At 45.6% G+C, this 13,603-nt stretch overlaps 1 protein-coding gene across 24 annotated transcripts in view; it reads right to left on the bottom strand.

The window, feature by feature from the left end:
* Positions 1–13,603, bottom strand: part of PHACTR1 (phosphatase and actin regulator 1) — a 420,672-nt gene that overhangs the window by 22,982 nt on the left and 384,087 nt on the right. For all 24 annotated transcript variants that reach the window (XR_010598756.1, XR_256655.5, XR_256654.5 and 21 more), the window contains 2 exons: positions 10,224–10,279; positions 3,054–3,115 (listed from right to left, as the gene is read on the bottom strand). Coding sequence is in view for 12 of the 24 variants with exons in the window: in XM_005305205.5 (XP_005305262.2) it covers positions 3,054–3,115; positions 10,224–10,279 (118 nt within the window). In the remaining 12 variants the exon portion in view is untranslated. The remainder of the gene's footprint in view (positions 1–3,053; positions 3,116–10,223; positions 10,280–13,603) is intronic.

Below are 13,603 nucleotides of genomic sequence, written 5' to 3'. Positions count from 1 at the left end.
TACAGTTAAGAGACTTTAGAATGGACACTACAGAACCATCTTTCCCTGTTGTTGTTAAACATACAATGCTACTTGAATAAAGCTCTGCATATATTTCATCACCTTGAATTTGCTCTGTGGGTGTGTTAAATACCACCCAGAAACAGGCAGGTATAGTGGAGTAAACATTTGGAAAGACCAGTTAGCTTTGTCCCTGATCTCAGGTTTAACATCCTTTGCTAATAAGACTTCAGTACAGCTGGGCAGAGAGAACCTGCCATGGTACTCAAGATGCAGAGACATATCTGGGCCATATTCATGAGCGAGAGCTTGGGGAATAATTGTAATCTTTCTGAAATTCACCAGGTACTTGGCATTCCTAATTGTTATTTGTCAACTTTCAAACTTTATTCATTCCTTCTCTCTAGTGATTTCTGAGCATTTGTTATCTACAGGGACACAGTACATTCGTAGATCACAGCAAAATCCAATAGTATTGAAGTACCATGGTTCTTTCTGTATAATTACAGACAATTAGAAGCTGTCACTAAAACAATTAGTTTAAAAATTGAAAACAGATAAACAACCTAAGCCATGTATCCACTTAGGGCCTGATCCCAGGAGCTTTCCATGCACAAAGCTCCCACTGAAATTTAGTGTGATTAGAGTGTAGGGCTCATGAGATCATATCCTTATTTAGTAAAAGTCCAAAAACGGCGAAAAGGAACATGTCTAGAGTGTGATATGAGCATCAAAGAACCTAGTTTAATGGGAACGGAGGCTGTGCAGTAACAGGCTCAACCGTTGCTATTGTTTGCAAGTGCGAACAGGAATTGCCTGTCAAGTAACTGAAATCTTCAGGATCACAGGTAGAGTTGCAGTTATACAGTAGACCAGTGGTCACCAACTAGGATCTCCCAGTTGATCGCGATCTCCAGTGGCACAGCGGGGCTGCCGCTAAGACAAGCTCCCTGCCTGTCCTGGCCCCGTGCCGCTCCCGGAAGTGGGCAGCGTGCCCCCAGGGGCGGGGGTCTCCCTCCACGCGCTGCTCCTGCCTGCGAGCACTGCCCCCACAGCCCCCCAAGCCCCAGCCCCCCAAACCAGCCCTGAGCCCCCTCCCGAAGACTGCACCCTAACACTCTGCCCCATCCCTGATCCCCCCTCCCAGAGCCAGCACCCCAGCCCCCTCCCACACTGCGAACCCCTCGGCTCCAGCCAAGAGCCTGCACCCCCTCCCCAATCCCCCACCGCAGCCCGGTGAAAGTGAGTGAGGGTGGTGGAAAGCAAGTGATGGAGAGAGCAGGGGATGGAGTGAGTGGGGCAGGGCTTTGGGGAAGGGGCCAGGTTGTTCCTGGGTTTCCCTTAAATTCAAAAAGTGATCTTGGGCGTAAAAAGGTTGGAGACCACTGCAGTAGACAGAACACTTGTAGTGGTGACCTCTTCAGTGCAAGTAGCTGCTCTTGCCTTCTGCATTTCCTGAAAGGCGGGTGTGTGGCGGGGAACTGTACAGTGACAGGGCAGGTTGGTATATGAAAGCCAGATTCTTTGGCAATTATTTGTGTGTGTGTGTGTGTGTGTGTGTGTGTGTGCAATGTTTCTATCTTGCATGTTTGTTTAGCAAATAGCACTACCATTTGGACTGGATTCCTGTACATGTTTGCCTGTCTAAATATAACAAGAATGAAAGACTTGCAAAATGATATTTGCAATTTCTGTGCAGAGATTAACCCGAGCTTTGCCTTGAAGTGTGAATTGATTCTTTTCCTCAAACATCGGTATACAGGATGGCAGTGGAAATGTGCTTAGTCTTGTTGTCAGGAATTTATGGGTTTTTTTTAAAACATTATAGCTCAGTGGGCCAGATCCTCATCTGTAAATTGGCATAGCTCCATTGACAAGATAGAGCTATAGACTGAGACTCTGGGCCATTATTTCTAAGGGTGAAAGAAGCCAGGTTAGACAGAAGACGAACTGACCCAAATATTAGCTTGGAATTAAAACTTTTGTTTTCATATTACAACATATATCCTGTTTATAGTCCTTTATCAGTTTTCTTATTTATATATGTTACAACTCTCTATTCAACTTCTTGGTGTTTATAAAACTGTTTGGAGAAGAGAATTATTTAACGGTCTGAGTTTACAGTAGTGCTTCTTCCATCTCTCTCCTCATATGGGAAATATGGATATCATTGCCAAACAAACTTTATTTAAAAACAACAGGCAAGGTCCTCAACGAATATAAATTAGTATAGTGCTGCTGAAATCAATGGCTCTAGGACAGTGGTGGGCAACCGGTGGCCTGTCTGGGTAATCCACTGGCGAGCCGCAAGACTGTTTACATTCACGGTCCGCAGGCCCGGCTGCCCGCAGCTCCCAGTGGCCAATGGGAGCTGCGGGAAGCAGCGGAGGACTGCAGGTTGCCCACCACTACTCTATGATGATTCACACCAGCTCACCAAGTATATGTAAAATTACTACTATTTAACCTTAAGAGTAGAAACATCATAGATGGCAAAGACCTATTAGGTCATCTAGTCCATCCTCTTCTGCCAAGACAGGATTGTTCCCTTTTCTGCACTACACACTATTCTCCACAGCTTTGTTCCTATCTAGTTTTAAATGTTAAGGCAACAGTTCCCTTCCATTAAAAGTCCATTCCCCAGTATGTGTCTTGAGTAGGATTTTCAAAAGCACTCAGCATTGTCTTAACTCTGCTCCCATAGAAATCATTGGGAGCCACTGACTTCAATGGCAATAGCATTAGATCAATGTTAAGCTTTAACTCTTACAGGCTACTCTTAAGAAATGCTTTCCTGCTCTTCAGCCTAAATTTTCCTTTGCTCATTTTCATTCCATTATTTCTAATAATTGCCCTGGAAGTCCCCAGAGATGCTCCTCTCTTTCCCCTGGGTTTTCGCCCTTAAAATGCATAGACAGTCGTTTAAGATTTCGTTCAATAATATTTTAAGTTCTCTTTTTAAAAAGGATGCTCTGGAAAAGAAAAAGGCAAAGGTTTATGCAGTCAGTAGAAAGTTCCAGCTGGACTACAACAGTATAAAAGTTGCCTCTCACCTTGCGTGTTAATCTTCTTTTTATCTCCCGTTTTTCCTCCTGCTCCTCTTGCTCATTCCGAGCTAGAAAAAGATTGACATGATTCAAGACCGTTGGCATGATCAAAACGCACAGTATGCAACGAATAAGCCTCTACATCAGTATACCAAATTCACGGTCCATTTTGGTCAATTTCACGGTCGTAGGATTTTAAAAATAGTAAATTTCATGATTTCAGCTATTTAAATCTGAAATGTCACAGTATTGTAATTGTAGGGATCCTGACCCAAAAAGGAGTTGTGTGCGTGTGTGTGTGGGTGTTGCAAGCTTATTGTAGTGGGGGTTGCGGTACTGCTACCCTTTTGTGCTGCTGCTGGTGGCGGCACTGCCATCAGAGCTGGTCATCTAGTCCATCCAGTGGCAGCTGCTGGCCGGGATCCCAGCTCTGAAGGCAGAATCACCACCAGCAGCAGTGTGGAAGAAAGGATGGCATGGTATGGTATTGCCACCCTCTGCACTGCTGCCTTCAGAGCTGGGCCCTTGGTCAGCAGCTGCCACTCTCTGGCTGCCCAGCGCTAAAGACAGCAGCACAGAAGAAAGGATGGCATGGTATGGTATTGCCACCCCTTACTTATACACTGCTACTGGCTGGGTGCGAGGCCAGCAACCACCACTCTTCGACCGCCTAGCTCTGCAGGCAGTACAGAAGTAAGGCTGGCAATACTGTGACCCCCTTAAAATAACCTTGTGACCCCCCTGCCACTCCTTTTTGGGTCAGGACCCCCAATTTGAGAACCACTGGTCTCCCCCATGAAGTCTGTATAATATAGGGTAAAAGCACACAAAAGACCAGATTTCACGGGGGGGGGGGGGGGGGGGGGAACCAGATTTCCCAGTCTGTGAGGTATTTCTCATGACCGTGAATTTGGTAGGGCCCTACTTATATTTCAGGGCTTGTCAGATGCAGAGAAAGTCCTTCTGGGAACAGCGAACTTCCCTACTCATTTGCTACTGCACTTTCTTCTATGCCTCATGAAATATCCACATCTTCTGCCTCAGTATCAGTATGAAATTTACTTCTTTGTGTGTTTCACTTTTTAGCATTACCAGGCAGACAGCCAGTGCTCCAGAAACCATTGTCTGCATTCTGGTGGCCTAGCAGTGGACAGTGATAATACAGCTAGCCTCTGAGAAGAACAGGCTGAGAGGGCAGGAGCTTGGGAAGAAGCAGAGGTATTTTTTCCCTGGCCACAGGATAATTTATCCACAGCTACTCAGTGGAGGGTCTGGAAACGAAACTCACAATAGGGGTAGTGGGTAAAGTCCCAGACAGACTGCCATTATCTGAGCTATTGTCTAACAGAGTGGTGAGAAGGTCCTTCTGATCTGGGCCTTGCATAACACAGCACAGGCGCACAACAGCCAACGCTAGGGGGCGACATGCTAAACAAACTAAAACCAAATAGGCCACATGGCAGTTTCTTACCAAGACAAGCCTGTATCACAAAGGCTCAGGAAAGTAATATCTAGCACTGCCAGCTCTATTAAACTTTCACAAGCCTCACTGATCCCGAAACGTAAAAAACAGGCTGAGGGCAAAACTTTCCAAAACTCTTAAAAGTCACAGTTTCAAAAGTGACTTAGGCACTTATAAGTCTAAATCTCATTGAAAGTCAGTGAGATGTAGGAATTTAAACAATGGGATGTAGGCTCCTAAGCCAGTTAGGGCTTGTCTTCACTGCAGAGTTAACCCGAGAATAACTTGAGTGTTGGCTGACCCAAGAGGGGATACCGGCTAGAATCAGCCCCACTTGTCAACTGCTAACACAATTAATTTGTGTAGCTCGAGTGTTATTTCACTGTGTGTCTGGCTCTCACTTGAACTAGACTAACTCAAGAGGAGTTAACTCTGCAGTGAAGCCATATCCTTATTTAGGCTCTTTTCAAAAAGTTTACCCCATTGTCTAGACACAATCATAATACACAGATAGCTGAGCTAACTAAGCAATAAGCCACAACAAAGTGTTCATTACTGAGCTGCTGGTGCGGACTCCTAAGATGGAGTACCTTCCATGAGTCAAGAAATAATCATAATATACTATTACTTTACACATACAGTCTATTGTATACAGTACCTTTCATCCAAGGATCTCAAAGTATTTTACAACGGTGGGTAAATATTACCCCTGTTTTAGAGAAAGGGAAACTAAGGGCTGTTCTTCTTGATTTAACTCAACTGGTGCTGGAACCAATGTAGCTCAATCCGGGCAAATCCCTACCGCGGGTAGTCTTAAAACTTTCAGTTACCAACTGAATTAAGTTAAGCCAATTTAAGGCACTCAAACTGATCTAAAAGTGTCCACACCAGGAGTTTATTTAAAACGATGCAGTTAAACTGGTGTTCAAAGTGGGCATAGACCAGCCGTACAGCACAGAGAAGCAATATGACTTGTCCACGATCACAGAGCAAATTGGAGGCAGAGCTAGGATTAGAAACCGGGTCTCCTGATTCCCAGTGGGAGGCTCTAATCAGTAGAGGTGAAACCCTAGCCCCAGTGAAGTCAATTGCAAAATTCCCACTGACTTCAGTGGGACCAGGATTTCCCACTAAAAATGCACCAATTCAAGACACGCTGCGCATGACTGTCTCCTATTATAATAGGGCTCTTTAATTTCAAATGACAGATTTCCAGTAATACTTTTAGAATAAAATTTTCTGGAGGAAGGAATTTCATGCTATAGCAGAAGGATAAGACGACAGCAGGGGACAGATCCCAAGCACCTTTTCTATACTATTTGGAATACATGTATTGCTAAATTGTTTCTCTTGTTTTTCATTTTTTTAAAAGTTCCCTGCATAGTTTCTCCCTCCAATCAGTCCCCAATTAGACTGATTTATCGTTCCACAAAAATCTAAGGAGCTGATCCTGTCAACAGTTTACGCACAGAAACAGTGCCATTGAGAAAATCTTCGAAGGATCAGGCTGTGAATTGGGAGAGGTAAACAGCTTCTAACAGGGTTCAGAATAAAACAAATTGGCTGGAAGGCTACAAATAGCAGGAGAGGGATAGCTCAGTGGTTTGAACATTGGCCTGCTAAACCCAGGGTTGTGAGCTCAATCCTTGAGGGGTCCATTTAGGGATCTGGGGCAAAATCAGTACTTGGTCCTGCTAGTGAAGGCAGGGGGCTAGACTCGATGACCTTTTAAGGTCCCTTCCAGTTCTAGGAAATAGGATATCTCCATTAATTTATAATTTAAATAAGTGTCTGAAAGGGCAGAAATGAGGCTTCTTAACAACTGCACTATTTTTCCTGTCTCCTTGTTTCCCTCAGCCCAGTTACCAAGCTTTAGAGACAACTGGGTAGGGTGAAACCTTTACCAAGTGAAAGCTGGTCACTGGCAATTGTCCTTGTCTGAAGCCAGAAAGTGATTTCTTTATTTAACACATGGCTAAAATTGATGAAGTCCTTTTAGAACTAGAGAGGTTACAAAACTGTTGCTTTATGTGTTTTGTTTTAAGTGGTCAAGAGATCCCCTATTTCTCGCTAGCCTCTTTGTGTGAGATGAACTGGAATTTTCAGGCCTGACGTCAGTGCCAGTGTGACATTTCAACTGAAATTTGTCAGACCCATCAGATCCAATCTCAATGCCTTTTTACAGGGAATTCATGCTCATTGAAGGTGCCAACCTGGCATCCTTAAAAGCTGAAGTCCCCTCTTCATCACCGATGCAGTCACCCAGAGCCGGTGCAACCTATTAGGCGACCTAGGCGGTCGCCTAGGGCACTAGCATTTGGGGGGCGGCATTTTCTTCGGCCGCCCCGGTTGTCGTCCGCATTTAGGCAGAGGGAGCTGGGGCAGGGGGGCGCGGGGAGGGCCGCCTGCAGCAAGTAAGGGGGGGGGGGGGCACGGCAGCACGCTGGGGAACTCCCCGCCCCCGCTCACCTCTGCTCCGCCTCCTCCCCTGAGCACGCCGCCCCGCTCTGCTTCTCTCCCTCCCAGGCTTGCGGCGCCAAACAGCTGATTGGCACCGCAAGCCTGGGAGGCGGGAGAAGTGAAGCAGCGATGGCGTGCTCAGGGAGGAGGCGGAGCAGAGGTGAGCTGGGGTGGGGAGCTGCCGTGGGGGGTGTGTGCCTCAGGGCGAGGGTGGGTGGGGAGCTGCCGCAGGGCTCGGGGAGGGGGCGGAGCAGAGGTGAGCTGGGATGGGGAGCTGCCGCATGGCTCCCTGGGCGGGAGAGGTGGGGAGCTGCCACGGGGGAGGCACCTCAGGGCGGGGTGGGGGTGGGGAGCTGCCACAGGGCTTGGGGAGGGTGTGGAGCAGAGGTGAGCTGGGGTGGGGAGCTGCCACACTGCTCCCTGGGCCGGCAGGGGGTGGGGAACTGCTGTGGGGGAGGCGCCTCAGGGCGGGGTGGGGGTGGGGAGCTGCCGCAGGGCTTGGGGAGGGTGTGGAGCAGAGGTGAGCTGGGGTGGGGAGCTGCCACACGGCTCCCCGGGCCGGCGGGGGGTGGGGAGCTGCCGCGGGGGGGGGGCGCCTCAGGGCGGAGGGGGTGGTGGGGAGTTGCCGCAGGGGGGGGGGCGCCTCAGGGCGGAGGGGAGCTGCCGCAGGGCTTGGGGAGAGGGGAGGGCGCAAGATGGAAGTTTCGCCTAGGGCGCAAAACAGCCTTGCACCGGCCCTGCAGTCACCATGCATGTTTCCTCACAAACTAATGTGCCTCACCCATGCCTTGGAAGGACCCTCTGCATGGGTGAGCATCAGTTCAGTCTTCACGCTTATCCAGCACACAACACTGCAGGGTGCTGTGTTCCTCACCCAAACTGCTTCCTGCCCTTGACTCCTATTTAAGTCAATGGGAGTTGAGGGCATGTTGCATCTCACGGGAAGTACTCAGCACCTTCCAGCAGTAGGCCCTCAGCTCCTCTTCTGAGACAACCCTAAGTTTACTAGTGCCATCTGGGGCAGTGGGTTTTGTGCTACGAGTATGTGTGCTTTTGGAATTCAATCCATCATAGTGGGGCTAGGAAATGGACAGGTGATCTTTGCATGAGCAAAGACTGGTTGAGTAAATACATTTTGCCTCATTTTGTTCCCCCCCCTCCCCATGGAATGGATACAGACACAATTGCATTTGATATAAGAACACAGTGATGTCAAATGTGACAAGTGCATCAAGGAAATTTCAGCTCTAGCCACAGAGGAAAACCTACCTACTTAACTTTGAAAATCACCATGTGCTCATTTACTGTATTGTGAATTGGGCTAATAAAAATAGTTTCACTTGTTTGGGATAAGATCTTTGGACTTAATTTTCTTGTTTCACATCATCCATCCATTTGTCCATCTAGCTATGTTCTTAGATATTTATTTAAATTGCATCACTGAACTATTCAAGGAGGAGTGAACAATGCTGTCTTGTAATGCTGTACATATTGGTATCTGATGGTCCTTAGTTTAGATTTTTAATATTTCATGTTTTCATTACATAATATTTCAATAATTTGTTCATCATGTAGGTGCTTCAGCAAAGGCGTGGGGTGGCTTATAAATACAATTATTATGTAACAATTCCCCCTCCCCAGTATTTAGGAAATTTTTCGTTTAGCAAGACATATGGAGTTCTATGGCAGATCTATGTTTAGATCTGTGTTTTATTTAGGTGCCGAAATGTAGTTCTAGATTTAGGGTAATAGTTTCAAATACATTTAAGTCACTTAGGAGCTAAAGTCCCATTTAAAAAAAAATCCCTAAACAACTCAGGAGGCTGAGTCCCAATGAGACTTAGGTTCCTAAGTGACTTGGGCATGTCTGAAAATTTTACTTGTAACAGCTTATCTTTAGAAACCTAGGTTTTAAAATGTTGGCCATTAAGTCAATGGTTCAGACAATGCCGCCAAAGCTGCAGCCTGGTCCCCCGTCTCCCCCCGCACCAGTACCAGTGTGGTGGTTACTGGTCATGCTCCAGTGCCAGGTAATGTGTGGTACCAGATGGTTCATGCTGACTGGGAATTCTGGGGTGATAATAGGAGCTCTTTGGAGAATTTGGTTCTGAACACGTCAGCTCTTTTTTCAATAATTTCTCCCAGGAGACTGATTCCCTCCATCTGACATGGCATAGAAGTTTAGAGAATATAGTAGGAGATGACACACTCATAAGTGAATGATGACCCCATATCTGCTTAAATTGGCTCTGATAGCTAATCTAATTTTATCTCTATATCTATAGCTACCTGTCTATTCATGTGCCATATTTACAGAAAACCAACCACTGCAGTGCCAGCACATTTTATTCCCTAACTACACCACTGAAATATGTTAAAATTTTGATTTCATGGTATTTAATCAATTAATTTTACTAATTTCTAGAGAGCTAATCACCCATTTCATGCCTCTTGGATTCTGTTCAATGTAGAAATAAAACAAACAACAACAAATATACAATGTTTAACAATGGGATCCTACCTAAAGAGAAACTAGGGAATTTAAACATGTTATTTTAGAATATTTTTTCTTGTAGCTTTTTTTTTTTTTTTTAATACTCTAGTTCCATGCTCCTGAAAGGATGCAGGATACATCATCCATGCAAGAGTGTCAGTGAAAATTGTATTCCTGCTGTTCTCTACTTTCTGACTAGTTATCTTCAAGTAAACAGCTTTATCTTTTTCATATTTAAAACCATTTTGATTTGATAAAAAATAACTGCCATACTTTTTTAATATCTGATTTGTTCATTAGAATAATTGTTATTTCAGATTCAATCTTCCTCTCCTTGAAATCAGTGGTAATACTTATACGGACTGGAACAGGATCAGGCTGTCTGGGTAGATTTTGTGGCTTTAAAATATCATTAACTACTTTAGGGATGTTGCAACTCCCCATAGGTTTGTTTGTTTAAAGGAACAATACAGATTAGAGTTTAGAAACTGTGGGCTAAATCCTGAAGTCTTTACTGGATTTCAATGGGAGGTTTGCCTGTGTGAGAACTTTGGAAGATGACCCTAAGTTTGAATTTTCTTCCCAGACTGTTTGTATTGGTTATCTTACTGAATGTGATTTTCAGAGTCATTCCCACCCAAACATAGCTCTTATATATATATTATTACTTATTGTGATATAGCTACAGACTTGTATTTGGTGCTTTATAAAAGACACAGAGCAGCTAACAAGTTGAATTCTGAATGGTACAAATACTTACGTTTCAGAATGTTCCTCTGCTCCAGTTCCTCAGCAGTGGGCCTCTGGCTCAGTCGTCTGCGAAAAAAATCCAGGATCAGTTTTTGGACCATATCACATCCTCCTTAGTTCAATGTGTATAAGAGCGACTTTGCGGCACAAAAGGCAGAGAGTGAGACAATGATATTGCTCCATTATGTATACAGTATGTCCCCACTGTGTGTGGTATTATGGACTATATTTTGCTCTTATATTTCCAACCCACAAAAACCAAAATGTGTTGTGTCATGTTAGAGATGACCCTCCCACTCCCACCCTGGGCTAATCTGCTAAAAGTTAGGCTGTGCAGATTTCTTCACTTAATTTCCTTCCTTTCATGCCTGTTTCCTGGCTTTCACAAATATGACAAGTTTAGTTCTAGCTCCCTCCCTCCCTGCCCTCCAGTCTGCTGTGTGTGAGCCTCCCGACTTGTCCAAACAGAGTTTGAACACAAAGCCAGTCCACAGAAACAAGGAGGCCTGGTTAGGCTTTGCAGACTGCAGAACAATAGCAGCTCTTCTTCTCCTTCTCCTCCTCCTCCTCCATTCTCACTCCGCCCTTGGACAGCTTTATTAAATGTACTAATTACAAATGAACATGAATTGAAATCACTTGGCAGTCAACCTGTACGTAATACAGTCAAAACAAATAAGATCTAATTACAAAAGGGAGACTGCAAACAGAAACAATCAGAGAACTCCGACTAGAAAGCAAGAGAGAGTAGCAGAAAGGGGTATTCGAAAAACAAAGAAAACCAGCAAGATGACCTCAGAAATTAACATTTGTTGAGCCTGCTCTTACACCCATTGAAGTCAATGGGAGTTTTGTCATTGCTTTCAATGGGAACAGTAACAGAACATTAATCACCATCCAAAACATGAACTTGGGGCCTGATCCTGTGCTGAGTACCCTCCACACACAATGCAGTCATTTACATCAGGGAAGCTGATGACTCTCGTTTAAATAAATGGAAGCTGAGGCCGCCTGATATGGTGTAGGATCAGGGCTACTGTCTGACAAAGTTTAGGAAATGATTTCAGGCTTCTCAGAACACACTGGCCCCAATCCGCAGCTGCAGCCAAAGAATGCACAGCACATCACAGGAGGGAAGTGCAGCAGTTTCTTCAAATCATAGAATCATAGAATATCAGGGTTGGAAGGGACGTCAAGAGGTCATCTAGTCCAACCCCCTGCTCAAAGCAGGACCAATTCCCAACTAAATCATCCCAGCCAGGGCTTTGTCAAGCCGGGCCTTAAAAACCTCCAAGGAAGGAGACTCCACCACCTCCCTAGGTAACGCATTCCAGTGTTTCACCACCCTCCTAGTGAAATAGTTTTTCCTAATATCCAACCTGGACCTCCCCCACTGCAACTTGAGACCATTGCTCCTTGTTCTGTCATCTGCCACCACTGAGAACAGCTGAGCTCCATCCTCTTTGGAACCCCCCCTTCAGGTAGTTGAAGGCTGCTATCAAATCCCCCCTCATTCTTCTCTTCTGGAGACTAAACAATCCCAGTTCCCTCAGCCTCTCCTCATAAGTCATGTGCTCCAGACCCCTAATCATTTTTGTTGCCCACCGCTGGACTCTTTCCAATTTTTCCACATCCTTCTTGTAGTGTGGGGCCCAAAACTGGACACAGTATTCCAGATGAGCCCTCACTAATGTCGAATAAAGGGGAACGATCACGTTCCTCGATCTGCTGGCAATGCCCCTACTTATACAGCCCAAAATGCCGTTAGCCTTCTTGGCAACAAGAGCACACTGTTGACTCATATCCAGCTTCTCGTCCATTGTGATCCCTAGGTCCTTTTCTGCAGAACTGCTACCTAGCCATTCGGTCCCTAGTCTGTAGCAGTGCACGGGATTCTTCCATCCTAAGTGCAGGACTCTGCACTTGTCCTTGTTGAACCTCATCAGGTTTTTTTTGGCCCAATCCTCTAATTTGTCTAGGTCCCTCTGTATCGGATCCCTACCCTCTAGTGTATCTACCACGCCTCCTAGTTTAGTGTCATCTGCAAACTTGCTGAGAGTGCAGTCCACACCATCCTCCAGATCATTAATAAAGATATTAAACAAAACCGGCCTCAGGACTGACCCTTGGGGCACTCCGCTTGAAACCAGCTGCCAACTAGACATGGAGCCATTGATCACTACCCGTTGAGCCCGACGATCTAGCCAGCTTTCTATCCACCTTACAGTCCATTCATCCAGCCCATACTTCTTTAACTTGGCGGCAAGAATACTGTGGGAGACCGTATCAAAAGCTTTGCTAAAGTCAAGGAATAACACATCCACTGCTTTCCCCTCATCCACAGAGCCAGTTATCTCATCATAGAAGGCAATTAGGTTAGTCAGGCATGACTTGCCCTTGGTGAATCCATGCTGACTGTTCCTGATCACTTTCCTCTCCTCTAAATGTTTCATAATTGATTCCTTGAGGACCTGCTCCATGATTTTTCCAGGGACTGAGGTGAGGCTGACTGGCCTGTAGTTCCCTGGATCCTCCTTCTTCCCTTTTTTAAAGATGGGCACTACACATTTGCCTTTTTCCAGTCATCTGGGACCTCCCCCGATCGCCATGAGTTTTCAAAAATAATGGCTAATGGCTCTACAATCTCACCCGCCAACTCCTTTAGCACCCTCGGATGCAGCGCATCCGGCCCCATGGACTTCTGCACGTCCAGTTTTTCTAAATAGTCCCGAACCACTTCTTTCTCCACAGAGGGCTGGTCACCTTCTCCCCATACTGTACTGCCCAGTGCAGCAATCTGGGAGCTGACCTTGTTCATGAAGACAGAGGCAAAAAAATAATTGAGTACATTAGCTTTTTCCACATCCTCAGTCACTAGGTTGCCTCCCTCATTCAGTAAGGGGCCCACACTTTCCTTGATTTTCTTCTTGTTGCTAACATATCTGAAGAAACCCTTCTTGTTACTCTTAACATCTCTTGCTAATTGCAACTCCAAGTGTGATTTGCCCTTCCTGATTTCACTCCTGCATGCCTGAGCAATATTTTTATACTCCTCCCTGGTCATTTGTCCAATCTTCCACTTCTTGTAAGCTTCTTTTTTGCGTTTAAGATCAGCAAGGATTTCACTGTTAAGCCAAGCTGGTCGCCTGCCATATTTACTATTCTTTCTACACATCGGGATGGTTTGTTCCTGCAACCGCAATAAGGATTCTTTAAAATACAGCCAGCTCTCCTGGACCCCTTTGCCCTTCATGTTATTCTCCCAGGGGATCCTGCCCATCTGTTCCCTGAGGGAGTCAAAGTCTGCTTTTCTGAAGTCCAGGGTCCGTATTCTGCTGCTCTCTTTTCTTCCTTGTTTCAGGATCCTGAACTCGACTATCTCATGGTCAC

The sequence above is a fragment of the Chrysemys picta genome, chromosome 2, assembly GCF_011386835.1.
Source record: "Chrysemys picta bellii isolate R12L10 chromosome 2, ASM1138683v2, whole genome shotgun sequence".
NCBI classification, from domain to species: domain Eukaryota; kingdom Metazoa; phylum Chordata; order Testudines; family Emydidae; genus Chrysemys; species Chrysemys picta.
This window is presented reverse-complemented; position numbering and strand designations above follow the sequence as displayed.